The 22,846-nt window shown below is 50.3% G+C and overlaps 1 protein-coding gene across 1 annotated transcript; it reads left to right on the top strand.

The window, feature by feature from the left end:
• The first annotated feature begins 101 nt into the window (after window positions 1-101).
• Window positions 102-20,416, top strand: SF3A1 (splicing factor 3a subunit 1). The gene is made up of 16 exons (XM_037052505.1): window positions 102-185; window positions 3,191-3,312; window positions 7,927-8,134; window positions 9,221-9,478; window positions 11,703-11,777; window positions 12,501-12,651; window positions 12,981-13,174; window positions 14,060-14,177; window positions 14,443-14,628; window positions 15,311-15,432; window positions 15,535-15,780; window positions 16,505-16,712; window positions 17,167-17,321; window positions 18,548-18,649; window positions 18,977-19,048; window positions 19,902-20,416. The coding sequence occupies exons 1-16, from the start codon at window positions 123-125 to the stop codon at window positions 20,001-20,003; spliced, it is 2,382 nt and encodes a 793-aa protein (XP_036908400.1). The 5' UTR covers window positions 102-122; the 3' UTR covers window positions 20,004-20,416.
• The last annotated feature ends 2,430 nt before the right edge of the window (window positions 20,417-22,846 follow it).

Here is a 22,846-nt window from a genome sequence, read left to right as displayed (position 1 = left end):
GGACTGATCGCTCGGCTGCCGCCATCTTGCGAGCTTGCTGTCCCGCCGCTGCGGGCAAATTCCTTTGACTCGGCACTGCTCACCTACACGGAGGCGGACTGGCAGCCCTAAGCGTCGCAGTCATGCCGGCGGGACCCGTGCAGGCGGTGCCTCCGCCGCCGCCCGTGGCCACCGAGCCCAAACAGGTACCGTGCCCCTTCGCCTCGGCAGCCCGATCCTAGGCCTAGATGCGCCTCACTTTTGCATCGAGAAGCGGCTCCTTGGAGGACTCAGAGGGACTGCAAGTCCCAGGAGGCAGTGCGCTGCCTTTTGGTTCTGAGCCGAGCTCCCAGGAGCAGTGGTTCTCAAAGTGTGGTTTGCGGACCGGCAGCATCAGCATCACCTGGGAGTTTATTAGAACTGTAGAGTCCCTGTAAAGTACAGCAAAGGAAATAGTAATATTGCAGTAACTGTATATGGTGCCAGGTAGAAATACCGAGGCAACACTTTGTAAAGTGTGTGATTATGTAACCACTATGCTGTACACCTGAAACTACTACACAAGAACATCGAATAGAATCTATAATTGAAAAATAAAATTAAATGTAAGAGAAGGAATACAGAGTCTCCACCCCAGATCTTCTAAAAGGAGTCTACATTTTAACAAGATCCCAAGGTGCTTCATTCAAGTTTGAGAAACATTGATCCATCCAGCCCATCTGCTGGTTTTGTGTGGCAGTTGCGCCCGCCGACCCCCAGCCTTTGCCCAGTAATCCCTAGTTTCCCAGCCTGCAGGGTACAGCTTTGTATGTTAATTCTTATGCATCTACTAGGTGCTTAGTCTAAGTCAGATCACTGAGCCAGGCTCCCCTGTTACTGGACTGAACGATACACAACTACTGCCTTAGTGAGCTAGCTCACAGACTAGTAAGGAGACAGGTATATGTGAATAGTCAACAAATGAGTACTGCCCCATCACTCTAAATAATACGCTTCCAGACAGTCCTTTAAAAAAGATCATAATTAGCTGAGGGGGGAAGACAAATAATTGCAGTTTGGTTTGATTTACAAAGGTAGTTAATCAACATTGCTGGTGGAGGGGAGATTAAGGAAAGCAAAGCAAATGGGAGTGAGAGGTAAATAGCTTTTAGAAGGATGAATAGGAATTTCCCAGGTAGGTGATTGGGGGAAGGAAGTAGTATTCTTTATTCATTCAGCCAACATTGAGCACGTATTGTAGGCTGACCACTGCTTTAGGTTCAGAATGCAGTGGAGAGTGTGACAGAAAAGGTTTACGCCCATTCCACACTATTTAAGTGCACCTGTGCCCTGGTATTTTCCCAACTGGGGGAAAATAAACCAGGCGATACCAGATAACAAGTGGAAAGACACTAACAGGAACCAGATGGTGCTTCTGATCTTGGGTGAATAGTGTGGTTGAAGCATAGTTCTGGGAAGTGGTAGCAGGAGATGTGATTCTGAGGATTTGGACTTTTCGTAGTAGGCAATGGAGAGAAAAGGAAGGATTTGAAGCAGGATAATAACATGTTTGTGTTTCAGAAATTCAGGTAGGTAGGCAGTGATGTGGACAGTTGCTAGAAGGATGGGGGATTAGTCTCTGTATTCAGAAGATGTCGAGGGTCTGGCTAGATTGGGGGGCAGGGGCAGAGGGTTTAATGATAAGCTCATGTCACAAAATGGCAGATAGTACAGGCTCTCTGGCCAGTGGGCCACAGTGATGTGCTAGAAATCTGGGCCAGTTAAGCCCTCTCTTCCTCAGTTTTGTCATCTGTGAAATGGGGATATTTAAAGAACTTCCCTTGCAGGACTCTGATAACAGCTAATATATTTAAAGTGCTTAGAAAAGTGTATGGCACCTACTCTGTGTTTGATAAATGTTATTGTCACTGAACTTGGAGACTGAGGAAAGAGGAGGAGGTCCAAGTTTCTGGCCTGGTGGGCCTGGGCCTGGTGGGCTATTCATGAGGAAAGAGATCAGAGATGACCAGAGTGCCTAGGAATCAACTGATCTGGAGCTCTGGCACACAGTGACCTGGGACATCAATTTGGATGGGATTCTTTAGGCTAGAGGTGCCAGAGGAAGTGGAGTGTGTGGGCATGAGTCCCTGAGGGCAGTGTGAACGCTGAAGAGAACCAAGAACAGAATTTTGGGGATGCCCAGCATTTTAGGGCAGGTGGTCAAACAGACCAGGAAGGAAACTTGGATGGAATGGTGAGCAAGGAGGAAAGGCAGGTGAGAATGGGGCCTGGGAGTGGAGGCGTGGAGAGTTTCTTGAAGGAGTGGTCATGAATCACACAACCAGAGAACTGCTGTACTTGGCTGTCGGCCATTGTTTTTGACTTTGGCAAGAGGACCTGAAGTGGACCGGGCCCAAATGGGAGGTGAGGAATTAATTGGGAATCGTGAGGCCAAGAGAACAAAGGATGTTTAGTTAGCGGAGAGGAAGGGAGGTGGGGGGAGAAGGCAGCAGCAGAAAGAAAGACTATGGAATGGATGCAGAGGGAAAGGGCATTTAAGGCAGAAGGAGCTGCCCTCAAGGAGTTTCCTGTTTGTTTATTTGGGGGGGAAAATCACTAAGTATCCCACGCTGGGCACATCCCTTGGTGTGGGGGCCTTCTGGATTCAGGAACATAGTTTCTCAGAATGTGGTCACAGACCCTCTGCATCTGAATCTCCCCAGTCACTTGGTAAAAATGCATATCCCCGGCATCACTGACACAGTCCAGCTGGTGGAGCCAGGAAAGTTGCTTTATTTTATTTTATTTTATTTTATTTTTTAAAAAGATTTTATTTATCTCTAGAGGGGAAGGGAAGGAGAGAAGGAGAGAAATATCAGTGTATGGTTGCCTCTCATGAGTCCCCTGATGGGAGCTGGCCTGCAACCCAGGCATGTGCCCTGAATGGGAATCAAACCACGATCATGTGGTTCGCAGGCCTGCGCTCAATCCACTGAGCTACATCAGCCAGGGCTAAGTTGCTTTTTTATTGATTGCCCAGGAGGGCCCCTGGCCAGCACAGTGCAGTTAAGAGAACCACTCTTCCAGAGCAGACGACTGTACTCCAAAGGAAGTCCTTGGGGGAGAGTTTGATGCTCTCAGTAATAGCCTAGAAGGGTTTAATCTGCAAATTTGGGGGCCCGGCCCCAAACCAGGAACTTCGAGACTGTATTTTCTTTTTCTTTTTTCACAGCCCACAGAAGAAGAAGCCTCTTCCAAGGAGGATTCTGCCCCTTCCAAGCCGGTGGTGGGGATTATTTACCCTCCCCCAGAGGTCAGGAATATTGTTGACAAGACTGCCAGCTTTGTTGCCAGGTAACATAGCTACTTCTGCTCACGTGGCTTATGGGTGGATTTTAGCACCAAGAGCTCCTAAATGCGCACAGGTTAACACTGGGTTTCAGAGAGGTGCTCTTAGGCTGCCGCTCCAGTGGCATCAACGGTTAATGCACCTTTGAAAGCACAAGTCATCTGAGCAGCTAGTTCACTGTGTCGGAGACACTGAGGCCCTGTCAGTGTAGGCCATTGGCTCGTGGGAAACCGCAGCATGATGGTGAGGTGGGCAGTGGTCAGGACTGGCATCTCTAATACGGCAAGGCAGTGGCAGAGTGTGAGTCACACCCAGCCCCAGGGTCACCAGGAACCTGTGCTTCCAAAACGGGCCTGAGGAAGTGCCTGGGAAGTTGTTGTGTCACGGAGAGTGTGTATATCTCTGGCCTGAGGAAGACAAAAAAAGGGGTTGATCATTCTCATTGTACAAGGACTGCATTCCCCAGAGCCTCGGTGACCCTCCTGCAAAGGAATAAAATGCCACCTCAGGGTTGTTGTGAGGCAGGAATGAGGGAATGGGACTGAACGCGGGTGATACATCATGCAGGTGTTAGCTGTCATCTCAAGTGGCTGGGAAATCAGCCGAGTTCCTCTTGTCTCCTGCACCCCCGTCATGATTATACACACACATCCTCATGAATCTTCCTGACGGCCACTTGACTCCAGAGGTCAACACTTCCCTAGTTTAGGGTATTTAAAATTTTCCTTTGGCAGCCAGCAGGCCATATCTGGCCCACAGATCTTTTTGTTTGTCTTTGCAATATGTTTTTTCTAACTCGAATTAGTTGTCAGTTTTTTGTTTTCTTCCTTCCAAGGGGGAAAGGGAGAAAGTACAGGAGAGAAACATCGATGGGTTGCCTCTTCTATGCGCCCCCACTGGGGACTGAACCCGCAGACTAGACATGAGCTCCGACCAGGAATCAAACTGGTGACCTTTTGCTTTGCAGAATGACACCCAACAGTTGAGCCACACGAGTCAGGGCAAGTTGCCAGTTTTTAAAAATGAGATTGTACAATGAAACTGGATTTGTGTCTTCTCCCGACAAACTAGACAACTGCATTCATGGAGGCAGTAGCTGGCCCTGAGCAGACTGCTGTCCTCAAGGCATTTGCTGTCCAGGGGGCCAGGCATTGACCTCTGAGGCTGCATCCCCGTCATAATACATCGTTTTGTAGATGTATTCCTTTCCCAGCCTCCTAATTAAGTGAAATGTAGAAATCCGGTGCCATGCGGATTCATCTCATCACATTTCAAGGGCTTTGATTTACCTGGGTATTGGATTAAAATTGCTCTGTTCTTGATTGAACATTATCAGGCCGTGCCAAATTTAGGGCAGCGGGCGTTGTATTTATGATAAATCTTTAATGTCTCATAGCAACACCCCGCTTCCCCTTTTCCTCTGATATTTTAAAAACAACAAATAGGAAGAGGGTGTTGGAGGAAGAATCAACACGATCGACTACCAGAATAGTTTCTGCTAGCTGTTTTCACTTTTTCCTATTTCCTCCTGGTCCTTGGCATCCTTTTTTAGATCCTTGTAACGCTAGCAGAGATACTTTCACATCCTGCTTTTCCCTTTTGTGCTGTGTTGGAGGCATTTTCCCAGGTTGCTGCTGCTCCGACGCTGTGCGGGCCTCTCCGGGAGGCTGCGCCACGCCGACACAGCGGGCTTTCCTGGACTTGGCCGTGTCCTCTCTCTTTTGCTTGGAGATGGTCTCCAACCTTCCAGTTTGGCACTCGCAGCTGTGGGGGAGTTTCTGAGCATTTTCTTTCCCTTCTAGATGGTTTCCTTAGAATAAAAATGTGTGGTACTTTTTGATACATTGCTGGCTGAGAGAGAATTTTTGAAGTTTTCTTAAATAGTTTGCCAAGTAGCTTTCCAATAATTTTCTGCCAGCCTCTTCTGCCACAGAAATTTAAGAGTCTATCCAAGTTGCCTTAAAAATAAATCTATACATCTGCACTCTACATCTATTTTTGGCTGCGATGATGGCCTTACAGGCATTTCTAAAATCTCTGAGCTGCTTTTGTTTGCGCTGCAGCGAAGGGGCAGATCAGCTCTCACTCAGGAATGAAGCGAAGGTGCGAGGCTCTCTGCTTCATTTCTTCAGGGTTCACGCATAGTGACTGATGGAGCCTACGGTAGAAATCAACCAGTACGGTTTTCCAAAAGAAGGTTTTTTCTATGTGGGTTAGGTATTCCCTTTTCTGCATTTTTCTGTCAAGGAACTGAAGTGAAAATAACCCTTACAAGTCCTGCCAGGTGGATTGAGTCAGAGTCCTGTCTTTTTCTGTTGAAATCTATTCCTTGTGTGAGAGAATACAATTCTGAAATTAACGTTCAACTAATTTCAAGCAACAGAAGAGCTGGGAATGAACATGGCTGCATTTTCATTGTTTCAACCTTTCAGATTGTTCCCAGATGCAGTGAGGTCGTGGCCTCAGAGGTGGTGATAGAGGAGATACCCAGAGCCCCTCTTCCTGGCAGCAGTTTTTGCCCTCGGCGTTTGCTGGATATCGCGACGGAGGGTTAGCAGCATTTAAGTGTGCCTTCACTCTCCCTCGTGTGTAGTTTGTGTTGTTTAAGGAGTGGGATAAATGATTCTTCCTCGAGTGTGAAGTTCTAGTTGGACTAATTCACTGTCAGTTGAGACCTCGTGGTGTTACTTATGCCACAGAGTGTGGAGGAGCTAGCCTGGGTGCTGCCGACCATCACCACGGCACCGATCATTATGGTGGCTATACCTGGGGCACAGCTCTGCCTGTACCCTGTCTGCACCCCCATCTTCAACTGACAGGGCCAGGGTGTGGAAGTCTGAAGAGAGCGGAGCAACCTGGCTTCCCAGCAGTGCCTAGAGCTGCCCATTCGTGTGCTTAGGGCACCTTTGAGTGCCGGCTCTGGCTGCATGAGTGATAGAAGCCCCGCAGTGGCCTCCTAATGCACAGATCGTCTCTGACGTTTGTAGAAAAGCCCTTCTGCTTGTATAGGAGTGACAGCTCGTTCACTTGCAGGCCATTGTGTAATTCAAGAAGACTTTGCATCTCATTAACTGATTTGATCTTAGTACTTCAAGACAGAGATGGTTTTACACATGGGAAACTGAATCAAAGAGAAGTTTGGTAACTTGGTGCTTAACCAAGTTCATGTTCTTATCTTGTGCCTTTAAGGTTAGTGCACTCTCCAACCCACACAGGTGTGACATACAGGGTGGAGCAAAGTAGGTGTACAGTAGTGAGTATGTGAAACAGGGTTTATTTTTATGTTTTTATGTGTTATTGTGTTATCTTCCATATGAACAACTATAAACCTACTTTTGCCCCACCATGTATGTGTGACATCTTGAATATTGCTATTGGGACTCTTAGAGTCCCAACGACCCTTACCAGGCTTACTACTGCCACAAGGTCAGGGAGTTCTAAAAAAAAGAGAGTTCTTTTCTTTTTATTCTGAGGTTATTAATGGCATGCAAGCCAGGGACATAGGAAACTGTCTGGGGAAACTGTCCTAGGTCCAGAGAGAGATGGGAGACCTCCCGGCTGATCTCACTGCCCCTGTCATCTGTGTGCGCCTTACCCAGCAGCACCCGCATGCGTCCTTGGAGAGCGCTTCCTGTCTGGGCCTCACCCAGTAGTAAGTGGGGTGATTTTAGGCAGTACTTAAATGAGACATAAATACAGTTGTCTACATTTTCATGTTCTTTTCCAGTCTTCCTTGTTAACCACAGGATGGAGTCTCAGTTTGGTGCTAGTATATCTTTGACACCTCTCCAGCACTCAGTAAATCCCCCTTTTTAACTAAGAGAACTGGCCTCAGTTGCAGCAAGCTTGGAGCTAAACTTTAATAATACTATTACTTTGTTTTTATTGTATTTAATTTTAAATCTGCCTTTTGTTAGTAAAGCCATACTGATTTATTTTAAGTAAGTAGTGGTTTTTTTCTTTAATTAAGGGCTTTATTTTGTATTTTTTTAAATTTTACTTACTTATTTTTAGAGGGGAAGGGAGGGAGAAAGCAAGGGGGAGAATTGTCAGTGTGTGGTTGCTGTGGTGCAGCCCCTGCTGGGAACTGGCCTGCAACCCAGGCATGTGCCCTGACTGGGAATCGAACCAGTGACCTTTTGGGTTGCAAGCTAGCACTCAATCCACTGAGCCACACCAGCCAGGTCACCATACTGATTTTTATTTGAAGTAATATATGCCTTCCTTTGTAAGTACATTTTTTAAAGTAAATAAATAAATAAATATTGTTGTTGTTGTTATTATTTAAAGAGCAGTAGTTCAGGTGTGGTGTTGTTGTTATTATTATTGTTATTATTATTATTTAAAGAGCAGTAGTTCAGGGGGTTGTTTGGAAACGGCAGGCTGGCAGAGGGGCTGTGGAACGACGAGGTCTGGGGGAGCTTGTGGTGGAGGAGGCCTGGGTCGGGCCAGAGGAGGCAGATGGCACTGGCTGCTGATAGCAGGAGTCTCCAGGAAGACCTCTGCTGTGCTGAGAGATGGACTAGTTTGAGCGATGGGTGGGGCAAGAAGATGGCTTGAACTTCTGGGTCTCAGCAGTTGCTAGGGTTGTGGTGTTAATTCTTTTTTCCTCCTTCTAGAAATGGACCTGAATTTGAAGCTAGGATACGACAGAATGAGATCAACAACCCCAAGTTCAACTTTCTGAACCCCAATGACCCTTACCATGCTTACTACCGCCACAAGGTCAGCGAGTTCAAGGAGGGGAAGGCTCAGGAGCCCTCGGCCGCCATCCCCAAGGTCATGCAGCAGCAGCAGCAAGCCACCCAGCAACAGCTGCCTCAGAAGGTTGGAGCCAGTCCCTCCCCTCACTTCCCCAGGCCTGAGAGGGAGAGGCCAGGACAGGGAGGGAGGGAAGGGTGACGAACTCTGCTCTCCTCCACCTGAGGAGAGATGTGAGGTTTTTATTCCCGTGTTACAGAGGCAAAGTCTTGCTGACAGTTGGCATCTGTTTAGCACTGCCCGTCGAGCTACGTGCCCAGTGCTTTAAGGGCTGTTTCATCGGCACCTCACAGGGGCCGCATGAGGAGGCCAGGAAGGTGGTCATTTTACAGATAGGGAATCTGAGGCCCTGGGAGGTGGGATTTACTTTGAAGTCCACGCTCTCGGCCCCCTCTCTTTGCCTTGCCAAGGCTTGTGGTCCTTTCTGGTGCCATCATTCCGTCTCACTTTCCCTGGGGCCTCTTTGTCTGGTCTGCCCTGATACCCCTCAGCACTAGGCCCAGAACTAGGGACAGTTAGGGTTGTCGCTGAGGACAGGAAGGGCGGGCATATTTTGCCTCCTATGTAGATCTGGACTGGTCCCTTTTCTTTGCTCTATCCCTGAACTGTGGTGGCAAAAGCCACTTCTCGTTCTACAGTGGGAAGTAGAGGTTGACGTGGGTTTTGGGACTTTGCATTGCAATCCACCACTCCTAGGGCCTCAGGCTACCATCTATAAATGGTAGGTTCCTCATCTATAAAAAGGTTTCACGGGACCTGTTCACTCCACCTCATGGTTCACATGGAGGCCGGATGAGGTAACAAATGTGTAAGTCCTTCATCTGGTGAGGCCCTCTGCACACTGAGAAGGCCTACTGCATTCTCTGCCCCCCTTGGTTGGGATTTCAGAAGCTGCATTCCTGTCAGATCTCCTGCTACCCAGTTTTGGCCTTCAGTTTCAGGGCAGTAGCAGAGACACAGAAGGGCATGGATCTCACTGGAAGCCTTTCAGATTGTTGAGGCCACAGTTGGCCAAGAAATTGCTGCTTGCATGAGTTGGGATTCTCTCCCACCACGTGCCAGTGCTGTACACGTCATTAACAGGGTCACAGAGTCCCTCTCTAGGGCCAGGCCACTCCTGCAGCTCTTGCTCACACACCTTCTGCACCGTAGGTCCAAGCCCAGGTGATCCAAGAGACCATCGTACCCAAGGAGCCCCCTCCCGAGTTTGAGTTCATCGCAGATCCCCCCTCCATCTCAGCCTTTGACCTGGACGTGGTGAAGCTGACGGCTCAGTTTGTGGCCAGGAACGGGCGCCAGTTTCTGACCCAGCTGATGCAGAAAGAGCAGCGCAACTACCAATTTGACTTCCTCCGCCCACAGCACAGCCTCTTCAACTACTTCACGAAGCTGGTGGAACAGTATACCAAGGTGCCTGGTCAGGGTGGGGGCTGGGGGGCTGGGCCCAGGGAAGGAAGGCATTGTCCCTCACTGTCTACAAGGACAGTGTTCCTCTGTGGTGTCCCTAGGCGGATGTTAAAATGTCGTTTCCGTATGAAATCTTGATTTCTATTCAGTTTCCTCTTTTAAATGCAGCATTGGCTGCTGTTTGTAAAGGGAAATGAAATGCGTGATTGATAACCGCCATTGGGGGAATGCCTGCTCTGTGGCGGGCCAAGTGGTGCTGGCTGCTTCTGAGTACCTTCAAATTTTCGGGTTTCTAGTGGGGCCTGAGAAGGAAGCAAGGCCTTCATAATTGTCTCTTATTACCCACGTTAATTCTCACAAGAACCCTTGAGGTGTTTCCCCCCCCTTTTAAAAGCAGGAGCAGGCTCAGAAAGGTGAAGTTACTTATTCATGGTCTCTCAGCTAATAAGTAGCTACAGTGAAATTTAACCCAACATTTGATTCTGAAACCAGCCACTTTTTTTTTAAAGAGTGTTCCTGACTTTTTCTTTATATGTGTGTGTGTATATATATATATATTTATTTATTTTTAGAGAGAGGGGAAGGGAAGGAGAAAGAGTGGGAGAGAAATATCAGTGTGGGTTGCCTCTCAGGTATCCCCACTGGGTACCCGGCCTGCAATCCAGGCACGTGCCCTGACTGGGAATCGAACCGGCACCCCTTTGCTTCACAGATCTACTGGTGTAGCTCAATCCACTGACCTACACCAGCCAGGGCAGAAACCAGTTACTTTTCACCCTAAAATGTACCATACTTGAATTAGAAATATCCTTTAAGTAGGCATTGAGAAACAATTTAACATAATATAGCTAGTATTTGAGTATTTAACACATGCAGCATCTTCTCACTTAATCCCTAATAACCTATAAGGCAGCCATTATTATTGTACTCATTTTACGGAAGAGGAAACTTAGGTGCAGAGACGTTCACTTGGCCAGCATCACACAGCTGCTAGGTCACAGAGCTGGCATTTGTGCTTCAGACCCTAAGATCTTAATGATCATACTGCATTGTTGCAATCAAGAATCTGGGCAAGTCAATACTGGCGTTTAAAATGATCACATTGTTAATGTGCACACTGGTACACATTTTCTTGTGGTATGGGTGTTTTTCAGGGTGGGGGGGGCATCTGTTCTTGGTATCTAGAAATAATATGTTAAAGATCTGATTTTAAAGGACTCACAATGATTTCCTGTAACTTAACTCACTCTGTAGAAGTAGAAAGAATTATAAAAATGTGTGTATTTAGAAAAAGACCAAGTCCAGAAGTTAGTAGCTCAAATAACAGTCATTGAATGTCCAAAGCCAGGGGAGTACTGTGATTACATAGTGTCAATTTTAAGTGAGCGTCTGGCTAATATCTCCTAGTGGACTGCTTCTGGGTTAAAGGTCCCCCGATCGCTTTTTGTTCTTCATTTTCCTGTTCCTTCTCCCTCAGAACTTGGGTGTGGACATTGAGTGCTCTAATTTGAGGGCGCTGGTGTCTGTCTCTACCCATGGGGACCCTAGGAGCAGATCAGTTTCTGGGGTAGCAGTACAGGGAGGATGGGGCGAGGCTGAGCCGCTTTGCCAGTGATAATAGGTAACATTGGGGCAGCTGGAATGACTGGCTATTTTGAGAAAAGCCAGCAAATACACATTATGTATCAGACACTATTCCAGGTATTGGGGACACAATAGTGAAAAAAAGACAGAAATCTGTCTTTGTGGAGTTTTCTGGTCTTTTGAGGGGGTGACAGGCTAGTGCAATCTCTGTATGTCAGAGGGGGATGAATACTATGGAGAAAAAGAAAGCGGGGGATGGGACTGTAGGGAGGTGGGGTCAGGGGAGGCCTGGTAGCCTGTGCAGAAGGAGGGAGCAGATCCGTACACTGAAAGCAGCCGTCGCATACCGACCGTGTGCTGAATGTGTGCTGAGGAGCCTGGTTTTGCATACTTAACTGCTAATTCTTACAGCAACCTTTCAAGTGGATGGTGCTGACCTAAGTGGTGGTATCACCATTTTGTAGAAGGAAACCAAGTTACAAAGGTTAAGCAACTTGCCCAGGGTCACACAGCCGAGTGGAGCTGGGAGTGGGACCCAGAATCCCATGCTCTCCCTTCCGTGCCTTTCCGCAGGCCTGAGAAGGCCGCCTCTGTTCCATGTTGTGCCGCACTGACAGTGGCGTTAACGGCTTCTGTGTTTCAGATCTTGATTCCGCCCAAAGGCTTGTTTACAAAGCTCAAGAAAGAAGCCGAAAACCCCCGAGAAGTTTTGGACCAGGTAAACTCAGTTTCTTATAGGCAGTTATTTGTAATCAGTGCAAGTTATATTGTGTGGGTTCTGTTTCACAATTGTAAATCATCTCTAAGGCAGTACCTTGTTATGTTCTGGGCACAATGGTGGGAAGAAAGGCCTTATGGCTATAAAGGCCGTGGAAACCAGGATTCTGTGCTCTCTAACTTTCTGCTCTGCTCTCAGCCTCGCTAGGTCTTCCTCTTTTTTTAGCAGCCCGCTCCTGAACAGATTCTCTGGTGACAGATGCCTTTTGAAGCCCCAGGTCTTCGGAGTTGAGGACAGAGGGCGTATTGGTGCTAGCTGTCCTGGGTGGCTGCACGGGGTCTTGTTGCTCAGGCTCTCAGACTGCGCTTCTCTTGTGGGCACTTGGTTGTCACGCCGACTTCCTGGGGGGCAGTTAGCTACTCTCTGAACGTGGCGGCCCCTTGCGAACTCAGGCAGAAATCTGAGGTTGTAACAAACGGCTGGCCTCGGGGCCCAGGCAGAAGGTGTCTGTGGCTTTTAGAATTTTCATCCTGTCCAGACTCTGGGCCTGGCTGAAAGTAGATACAAATACCAGAGTTGCTTCATACAGTTCCCCCTTTGTAGGCACAACAGCCTTTCTGTTCTGGAGGAGGTGCTGGCTTTAGTAAAGGCCTTGGAGGTGACATCCTTATCAGGAGCAGACCCTGATTCAGCTGAGCACCTTGCTGTTTTCCATCTCCGCAGGTGTGTTACCGAGTGGAGTGGGCCAAGTTCCAGGAGCGTGAGAGGAAGAAGGAGGAGGAGGAGAAGGAGAAGGAGCGGGTGGCCTATGCGCAGATTGACTGGCATGATTTCGTCGTGGTGGAAACAGTGGACTTCCAACCCAATGAGCAAGGTAGGTCTGTGACTCCAGGTGGGGAGCTGAGAGCTCAGAGCCGTCCTGGGAGAGCTCGTACAGGTGTTCCAGAGAGCAGCAAAAGACCTCACAGGGCTTTTTGTCAGTGTCTGTTTCATCTCTACTTCCAGAAGACTTCAGTTCTGTGACGTCCCAGTTAAACCTCAACAAGTACTCACTGTATCAGACCTCGGGGGGGCCTCTGGAGATAGGAGAGAAATCAGCCCCAGCTCCTGGGGAGCTCACAGTGTGGAGAGAATAGATAAATGGACCTGTGACAGGGAACATCTGTGGAGGCCTCCCTTTGACTCTCACTCCCCCTTACCCAGGGAACTTCCCTCCCCCTACCACCCCGGAGGAGCTGGGGGCTCGAATCCTCATTCAGGAGCGCTATGAGAAATTTGGGGAGAGTGAGGAGGTCGAGATGGAGGTCGAGTCTGATGAAGAGGATGAGAAGCAGGAGAAAGCAGAGGAGCCACCTTCACAGCTGGACCAGGACACCCAGGTGCAGGACATGGATGAGGTACGTCCCAGGGAAGGCCTATGAGACGGCCTTTCCCCCTGGAGCCCAAGGACATGGGGGTGCTCTCCACCAGAGTCAGAGATCCAGCTCCCTTGTTACCCCAAAGGGAGGTGTGGGTCCTGAATGAGGCATCCTGACCGAGCAGCTGCCCAGACCCAGGCAGCGCAGTCTCTTTCCAGCTGGGGCAACAAAGATTCATTCACAAGCGAGGTTCTGAAATCTGTGCCAGCCTGTTCTCTGACTTTCCCCCTTTGCCCAGAGGCCCCGTTCCCCACCGTCCCCCCACCAGCTCCCAGTTAGGCAACCCTCTACCTCAAGCCTTGATGCGTTTGAGCTGAGGCCCAAGTGATCAGCAGTTCCCAGAGCTTTTCTAAGTGTAGACTGTGCTGCTTTTTGGCCACCTTCGCCTTCTTGGAGCCAGGCCTTGCAAGTAGGCGTAGAGGCCCCACAGCTAAGCTATTCTCCTCCCCTCGGAAAGAATTTGTGTGCAGCCTGAGAAGAAAGGCCCCTGTGTCTGTGGGAATTGACTTTTTCTCTCCCTCCCAGCATTACTCCATGAGCAGCAACCATTAAGCGCCGAGTTGCTCCCCGCACCCCTCCCTGGCATGTTAAGTGCCCTTGGCCTCCTGGGACAGCCTGGTGCCAGCTGCTGGAAATGCCTGGGCGGAGTGTTAGCACCACAGCCCCTAGTGTTCCCATTCATGCTGTGAGGAAGTGGCTTGGCTGGCTGCCCACTGGCCTCGGCTGTCCAGGGAGGCTTAGCACATGGATGCTGGCAGGCAGGGCCCTAGGCAGCTCGCCACCCTGAGAACCACCAGGGATCAGCGGCAGAGGTGGTGGCATCTCGGCCCCTCTTTGAGTTCCTGCCACTGCTTTGCTTTTCAGGGTTCAGATGATGAAGAAGAAGGGCAGAAAGTGCCTCCACCCCCAGAGACACCCATGCCGCCTCCTCTGCCCCCGACTCCAGACCAGGTCATTGTCCGGAAGGACTACGACCCCAAAGGTAGGGTCTTCTTTCCTTCTCCTCAAATCTGTCCATTTTTAGTGTGGCTCGAGGTGGCTTCTTAAAGGCATTGGTCGCCTTCTGTCTCCAGCCTTGCAGTGGGGAATAGGACATAGTCATCTCTGGTGCCGACAACTTGCCTACCTCCAGATACAGTGTGGCACTGAACAGATGTACTTGAATGAATGATGCACAAATGAAACAGCACTTGTTAACCCAGGCTGTCGCCCTGTGTTCTCACTCAGGCATCTCTGTTTCTTTTTAGCTTCCAAGCCCCTGCCTCCAGCCCCTGCTCCAGATGAGTATCTTGTGTCCCCCATCACGGGGGAGAAGATCCCTGCCAGCAAAATGCAGGAACACATGCGCATTGGGCTTCTCGACCCCCGCTGGCTGGAGCAGCGAGATCGCTCCATCCGTGAGAAACAGAGCGACGATGAGGTGTACGCTCCAGGTGAGGTGGGGCTTCCACCACCCAGTCTACATACACCCCTTCTCTGACTCAGCCCTGACTCACTTTGGCCCACGGGGATCTTTAAATTACAGTTAACTTGCTTTACACAAACATAGAAAGCAACGATTGAGGTCAACGAAAGCTTTTGAGGATAAGTACAGCCTGTAATGCTACAGCGAACTCCCTATTTTCCAAAGTGACTCTGTAGACTCCTTCAAAGGCAGGCACCTGGCGAGCATGGCATGTGCCCATTGACGTCACAGAGCTAGGTCTGAATATAGCTGGGAGGGGCGCTCCAACGAGCACCTGGAAATGAGACCAGACACTGCGGTCCTGTGACTGCTGTGAGAGAAGCAGCCTGTAGGGAGGAAACTGCCCCAGAGGTAGGAAACCAGACTTTCAGTCCCGACTCTGCCGCTTGCCACTCACGTGACCCTGTCCTCTCAGTTGCCTTTCATAAGTCAAGGAGTTGGGCAAGCTTTGGTTTATAGGCTTATTTAGTGCCGATTGGGCAACCTTCCTCAGGCTCAGAGGGTGGGCATGTTGAATTGGGATTCAGAGTGGGCCTCGTCCCACGGGACCAGCCTCTTCCACCCTACCCCAGGAGAGCTACTGCCTTGTCAGAAGGGCACCTGGTTTAGATTCCCTCTCTGTTCCTTGTCTCCACTCTGACTGTATCCAGGTCTGGATATCGAGAGTAGCTTGAAACAGTTGGCCGAACGGCGTACTGACATCTTCGGTGTAGAGGAGACAGCCATCGGTAAGAAGATTGGCGAGGAGGAGATCCAGAAGCCAGAAGAAAAGGTGCGGTTTGGGTGTACCCTAGTGTCTTTCCTGCCCCCAGACTCCCGCACTGGGCTCAGTTTCAGGAGCCCTGACAAGCCGTGGCTTTGCTTTCCCTTTCAGGTGACTTGGGATGGTCACTCAGGCAGCATGGCTCGAACCCAGCAGGCTGCCCAGGCCAATATCACCCTCCAGGAGCAGATCGAGGCCATCCACAAGGCCAAGGGCCTGGTGCCAGAAGATGATACAAAAGAGAAGATTGGCCCCAGCAAGCCCAATGAAATCCCCCAGCAGCCACCACCTCCATCTTCAGCCACCAATATTCCCAGCTCAGCCCCACCTATCACCTCGGTGCCCCGGCCTCCGACAGTAAGCCAACAGCCACCTTGTCACTGATCTTTTAGAGTGTGGTCCTTGGGGTTGGACACTAGTGGGTAAGGAGAGCAGCTGCCTTATAGCAGGGCCCGAGTGCTGAATGGGTCAAATAGAAAGAACCCTTTAATGGGAAGAACCTCTCTAGCTTGACCTTTTCTCTGTGGGAGGGTGGGGACAGGGAGGGAGGCAAGTGGTAGATGTGTGAAGCAGGCTTGGGGCAGAGGAGGACTGCCGGCCGCAGGAGGCTGAGTCAGGGTCAGCCTCTTCAGTGGCTTTTTCAGTATCTGCCATTAGCAGTTGGTTGAGTCCCAGGTGTAAAGAGTGTCCCCCTGGGTGTGTCTCAGCAAAGTTCCTGTCAGCCTGGGGCGCAGCTGCGGTCTCAACCCCAGGGGCCTGAGCTGGAACTGTCTAGCCGCCTCCTTTTTTTTTTTTTTAAGATTATTATTTATTCATTTATTTTGGTGGGGGGTGAAAAGAGGGAGAGAAACATCGGTTGCCTCTCACATGTCCCCAGCCAGGGACCTGGCCCGCAACCCTGGCATGTACCCTGACTGGACTGGAGTTGAACTGGCGACCTTTTGCTTTGTGGGACAATACCCAACATACTGAATCATACCAGTCAGGGCCAGTCCCATCCTCAAAGTCCACAGGTGACCAGTTGCCAGCTGTGAGTCTAGCCTTGGTTTTCTATGACCTCTAGGTCCCTTCTCTCCCACAGATGCCACCTCCTGTCCGTACCACAGTTGTGTCTGCAGTACCCGTCATGCCCCGGCCCCCGATGGCTTCAGTGGTCCGACTGCCTCCAGGCTCGGTGATTGCTCCCATGCCGCCCATCATCCACGCGCCCAGGATCAACGTGGTGCCCATGCCTCCTTCAGCGCCTCCTATCATGGCGCCCCGCCCACCCCCCATGATTGTGCCAACAGGTCAGTGTCTCTCATGCTGTAGTGCTCACTGTTCCAGCTCGGGGCCGAGCCCGGAAGAGGGCCACGGCTTCTCCGGGTGAGAGATCCCTGAGCTCAGAGACGGGGAGCAGCGGTTCTTGGAGAGGAAGGCTGATTTGGCAGAGCTGGGGGTTTGTGTACCCAGAAGACTCAGGCCCAGGCAGGTGCGGAGGCCTGGCGGTGCTTATTGTCAGCCTGCACCCGCTCCATCCATCAGTCCTGCCCCTCTTCCGGTCCCGTGCTGCCTGTTGCGGGCAACTTCCTAGATCCTCTTGCTAGGGAACTGGCTGGCTGCCAGACTCAGCAAGGAGTGGCCCTTCACACCTCTGACTGGGAGAAAGAGTAAACCTTTGCAATCGCCCCTTTCACTTCTCACCAGCCCTTAGTCCTGGGCCCCTTCCCCCACTCACACAGCTGCATATTCCTGTCCTTCCAGCCTTTGTGCCTGCTCCACCTGTGGCACCTGTCCCAGCTCCAGCCCCAATGCCCCCTGTCCACCCTCCGCCTCCCATGGAAGACGAACCTACCTCCAAGAAACTGAAGACAGAGGATAGCCTCATGCCTGAGGAGGAGTTCCTTCGCAGAAACAAAGTACGTGACCCCAGAGTGCTCCCTAGGGCCTGCAGCTTGTGGCTGGGGCGCCTCAAACACTCCCTGGCCCGCCCTTTCCTGTTCTTGCAGTTTTGGCTTCCAGGACTTAGGTCAGCCAGTAGAGGAGGCCTGGGCAGGCTCCTGAGCACGTACTAGATGCGCGGTCAGTGGTTGGAGGAGCAGATGGCAGTGGTTGTCCCCAGTGTGAACTGTGGTAGAGGCCAGTAGAGGGACCTGGCTACGCAGGCAGCAGGACTTGGGTGTGAAAGGGACCCTAGACCCTAGAGCTGCGACTTTCAGCCTTTTTCATCTCATGGCCCACATACACTAATTACTAAAATTCTTCACACCAAAAAGTATATATATATTTTTGCCAGTCTGACCAAAAAAGTAGGTGTTATTTTGATTCCTTCACACTGGACAGCTGTTGTGTTGGCTGTTGTCATTTTTTTATTTGACAATCTAAAAGAGGTTAGTGCCCCTGAATAGCTAGTAAGGAATTGGCGTGTTTTAAAAATTCTTTCGGTACACTGGTTGAAAATTGCTGCCCTAGAGGAAATCCTGGCCTTCATTTCTTTGTGGCCTTCATCTTAGGAGCCATTCCTGCCTTCATGGGAGTCCTGTTGGGGCGCTAGAAATACGGGGAGGTGGGAACCTTGGCACTGCCAGTCCCTAGGGATGCAGTGGGGAGGCAGGAGCCCCACTCCCTGGTGCATTCGAGCGAATCTTTTTTCTTCCATTTTTTTCTGATAGTGTTTCCCATCTCTTCATGCTCGGATGCTGGAGTAGAGCTAACGTTACACAGACACTTGTCCTTCAGTGATCACAGTAGTGTTGTGCCACGCTGCGGTTGTGATCAGCTGCCTTTCAGACATGGCACTGAGGCTCAAAGAGCCCTGGTTAGCAGGGAAGCTGGGTTGGGAACCCAGATCTTCCGACCTCACTGTTCATGTTCTTTTTCCCTGTGGTGATTCTTGGGATTTGAAGAGTATTTTCATGTCACTTCTTCAGCTCCAGACACACCAGGAGGCAGGGTAGAGATCGTGTTAGAGGAGAGAGACCAAATCTTGTACTGTGTCACAAGTTGCGTCAGTAGTGAAGCAGGGGCCAGAGTCCAGGAGCCCAGTTGGAGAGGTGACATTGTCTAGACTGGCCTGGGAATAGGAGAGCATCGTTCCTGGTAGGCTCAGGGATCCCAGGCATAATGGCCACCTCCTGTTTTGCAGGGTCCAGTGTCCATCAAAGTCCAGGTGCCCAACATGCAGGATAAGACGGAATGGAAACTGAATGGACAGGTGCTGGTCTTCACCCTCCCACTCACAGACCAGGTAAGAGTTGCTACAGGGGAACCAAAGGGTCAGGGGCCAGCTGCTTCTTTTTTCTTTTTATAAAAATTTACTTACTTTAAGAGAGAGGGAAAGAGGGGAAGAGAAACATGGAGGGGTAAGAGATACAGTGATCTGGTTGCCTCTCACATGCCCCCAAACTGGGGACCCAGCCCGCAACCTAGGCTTGTGCCCTGACTGGGAATCAAACTGGTGACCCTTCCGTTCACTGGCCAGTGCTCAGTCCACTGAGCCACACCAGTCAGGACAGGTCAGCTTCTTTAAGCTGACCTTAGCAAAAGGGTGAATGACCTCTCCTTGGTCCTCCAGGTGTCTGTTATCAAGGTGAAGATTCACGAAGCCACGGGCATGCCTGCAGGGAAACAGAAGCTGCAGTATGAGGTGAGTCAGGTGTCTGGTCCTGCCTCTTGGGACCCAACACCTGTGCTGTCCCAGAAGCTAAATTTTCAGTGGAACCAAAGGAGTAGGAAGACACCTGGATGTGGCCATCTGAGTATATCCTAGAAGGAATGATGCTGGCTGGGAGTGCTGGGGCAGGTTAGCTTGAGAGAGTGAGGCTCTGGAAGAGTCATAGCATAGTATTGTGTGGGATCCAAAACACCCTCTGCCTCGGTGACTGGGGTGGACTCTGGGGACAAGTATTGGGCATGCCATGGTGGGTTTCTGGTCTAGTGGCAGAGCCGTCCCAGCCAGTGTGGTCTCCAGTAGCCTGGCTTTCTGCATGGACATGGAGGTGATGGTCCAGCTCAGCCTGGTGCTCATCAGGTTTCACAGGGCCGCTATATTATCCCAGTTTGGACTTTGACAAATTCACAGTCTGGGCCTCAGCTTTCTGCTCTGTAAATGAGGCTGTTGGACTAGTTGATCTCTAAAGGTCTTGTGATTTAAAATTCTGTGGGATTGGTCAGGGCCAACTTCTTGGAGCACTGAGAGAAGAAGGGAAGAGCATGACCTGGTAGGAAGGAAGGAGAAAAGCACAGCATTCAGGGAGGAACCAGAGACATTCCATCCTGCACTGTGCCTGCACTGCTCTGTCCTCTCCCCCCTCCCCCTGCTCTGCCCTCTCCTCTCCCCCTGCTCTGCCCTCTCCCCTCCCCCCACCCCACCACTTGCCCCCTGCCTTCCTTCAGGCCTTTGTTTACCAAGTCCAGAGTGAGTGAACATTGGGAGTGAGTCTGTACAGTATGCTCCAGGCCAAATCAGCCCGTGCTAAGACACACTGTCTGTTTTCCAGGGCATTTTCATCAAGGATTCCAACTCACTGGCTTACTACAACATGGCCAATGGTGCCATCATCCATCTGGCCCTCAAGGAGAGAGGCGGGAGGAAGAAGTAGAAGAGAGGAACCTGCCGTCGGGTCCCAGCCACTGCCGTTTTGCCTCTCCTGTCCCTGACCCCCTGTCCCCGACCAGGAGACCCCGCCTTGTACATTTGATTCCCTCTTTCTTAGTTTGGAAATTCAAATTGTCCTGCAGTTTCCTCCCCCAACCCCCTTTCCACGTTAGTTAAGAGAGGGCTTCCTACACCACTGTCCTCCCCAGTGGTCTCTGGAGCGCCTTTATGTTCGAGTGCTGGACTCATTTCTTCCAGCGGCCCGTTAGGAAATGTAAACCCAGGGATGTTCTGTGGAGTAGTGTCATAGTGCCAGTTGGCACTTGCCTGATAGAATATGCCTGTTGTCGTCATTAATCATTTTGTATCTTGCCACAGGCTGTCTAATAAACCTGTTGGACCCTTCTTGTGACGTCACTGTAGTAAGACTTACCTCTTGGCCACCTGCATTCTGTCCACGCTTGAGGCAGGGGCAGCGTGGCCTGGTGCCTTGGGGCTGTGCTGCTCTGGGGAATGCTGGCTTTTAACTAACTTATTGACGCCATCAAGTCTTTCATGAATCTTTCTTGAAAAGATATACATTTATTGTCCTTTTAAAGCTTTTGGACTCTCTAAAGTCATAGCCCTGTGTATTTAACAGATGTCCTCAACATGCCCCAGAAGAACAAGGGTGGCTGAGATGCAGTTCCTGGGTCACTGCCCAGCAATGAGACCCAAGGGTAACAGTTTCCTGCAGGCCTGAAATCACCCATCCCCACATTGGCTCATTGACCTTGGGCAGGTGGCTTACCCTGAGTGAGCACAGGGACATGATGAGTTTTGGGGGTTTAAAAAAAAATGATCCCTGATCACTGTGGCTCAGTTGGTTGGACGTCATCCCGCAAATCAAAAGGTTGCTGGTTAGGTTACTGGTCAGAGCTCATGCCTGGGTTGCGGGTCATGTCCTGGTCAGCAAGTATAGGAGGCAATCGATCGATGTTTCTTTCTCCCTTCCTTCCCCTGTCTCTAAAAATAAGTAAAATCTTTTTAAAAATGTGTTTATTTTAAGGCCCTGGCTGGTGTAGCTCAGTGGATTGAGCACGGGCCTGCGAACCAGACAATCACGGTTCAATTCCCAGTCAGGGCACATGCCTGGGTTGCAGGCCAGTTCCCAGCAGGGGACCCACGAGAGGCAACCATACATTAATATTCTCTCCCTCCTTCCCTTCCCCTCTAAAGATAAATAAATAAAATCTTTAAAAAATGTGTTTATTTTAAAAATACATAATTCTGCTGAGGCCATGAACTATTCTAAGGAGTGTAAAGTTTAGCCAGTTCACCTCTTAACTGTTTTAAGCACTTCATCATTGTTTATCAATTTTAATTCATGTAATCCCGATGTGAGTGTTCCTGTTGTTTGTTGTAAAAGAGCATATATTTATCAGCCCGCAGTCTATAAGGAGTGCAGACGTGGTGTGACTGGGTTCTCTGCTTTGGGTCTCAAGGCTGAGAGCAAGGTATTGGCTGAGCTGAGTTCCCCCTGGAGGCTCTGGAAGAATGTGCTCCAAGCTCATTTTTGTTCTGGCTGAATTCAGGTCCTTCTGGTTGTAGGACTGAGGTCCCTGTTTCTCTGCTCTGTCAGCTGGGTGTGACTCAGCCCTGCATTTCCTGGGACTTGGCCCTCTGTATGCATCTTCATAGTCAGCAGTGGCGTGTTGAATCCTTCTCATGTTCTGAAGCTCTCTGGCTACTGAGTATTCCTGTTTTTAACCCCTGAGTAAACTGAGGCATGTATACCCACAGTCACGCAATAAGGAGGTGAAAAGAAAATGTGCAAAACACTTGTCTTGGTCCTTGGCTCCAAGGAAGGGCCGGACACAGGCTGCTATTTTTTGAATTGTGCCATCACAGGGAGGAAGGTGCTGCTGCTATGAGGTGTTCCCAGGGAGGAAGGAGAAACCTGTTGATAACCGTTGCCTGGTCTTAAATCTAAAGCTGATTTTATTCTGAATGTCTCAAGTGTGTTTTTCCTTAAGGCTCCCAATGCCTTTTCTTTGCAGTCCCTCCATTTGATCCTTCTGGCTGCCCCACAAGGTCATCTCCAGGGCTCGGGGGGAAAGGCCATTCCCAAGGTCACAGAACCAGTTATTTAGTCTCCACCCTACCCTACCTCGCCCCCCATAAAGCACAGAGCTCCCAACTCCAGACATAAGGAAGCCCCGCCCTTCTACGGTGCCAGTTGTGTGGCTCCATTACAAACTGCTGGACCAAGTTTTTTCCTTGGTCTATGGGATGTTTTTCCTCACCCTTTTTGACATTGGCCTCCTGTTTGGTTGCTGGAAGATTCCAGGGGCCCAGGCTGAAATTTGGCTTTCTGAAGTGATCTCCGGTTTGGGTACCTAAAATGAGCCCACTACTAGTTGCTTCTCCATGGCTGGCCAACAGCAAAAAAAGCAGGGAACTCCATCTGGGTCTCATTCCAAGAGGGAAGGGGTGGGATCAGGAGTCCTGGGGGCATCCCATACTCCAAGCTCTTTATTCCTGAGATTGGCTTTGGTGATGGACAGGGCACTCTCCCGCTTAGATTGGCAGATCCCACAGGCCCTCCATGACTGAGGCTGTGACCGGAGGTCAGGAATGCTGCTGGGTGGAAAGAGTGAATGGAACCTTTGAGCCGCCCTCTGGGGCCCAAACCCAGTTTCCTGGAACTCCTGAGTGGACATCTGTTCTGGTTCAGCTGCAGAAGGCCCACTGACCACAGGGAGCCTTGTGACTGGCCAAACCCATGGGCCCGGCACTCTGCATTTCTTGCAAAGGGCCTATAGCATGCAGGCAGCTCCTTTCTTGCATGGCTTTTCTGATTCTCGT

The sequence above is a fragment of the Sturnira hondurensis genome, unplaced genomic scaffold (genome assembly GCF_014824575.4).
Source record: "Sturnira hondurensis isolate 20B ecotype Veracruz unplaced genomic scaffold, ASM1482457v3 Scaffold0007406, whole genome shotgun sequence".
NCBI classification, from domain to species: domain Eukaryota; kingdom Metazoa; phylum Chordata; class Mammalia; order Chiroptera; family Phyllostomidae; genus Sturnira; species Sturnira hondurensis.
The sequence above is the reverse complement of the archived record's forward strand: the minus strand, read 5'-3'. Positions and strand labels throughout refer to the sequence as shown.

Coding starts and splice junctions, on each gene's coding strand:
- SF3A1 (XM_037052505.1), top strand. CDS start 123: ATGCCGGCGGGACCCGTGCAGGCGGTGCCTCCGCCGCCGCCCGTGGCC. Junction 11,778..12,500: donor CCCGAGAAGTTTTGGACCAG/GTAAACTCAGTT, acceptor CCATCTCCGCAG/GTGTGTTACCGAGTGGAGTG. Junction 14,629..15,310: donor CGATGAGGTGTACGCTCCAG/GTGAGGTGGGGC, acceptor GACTGTATCCAG/GTCTGGATATCGAGAGTAGC.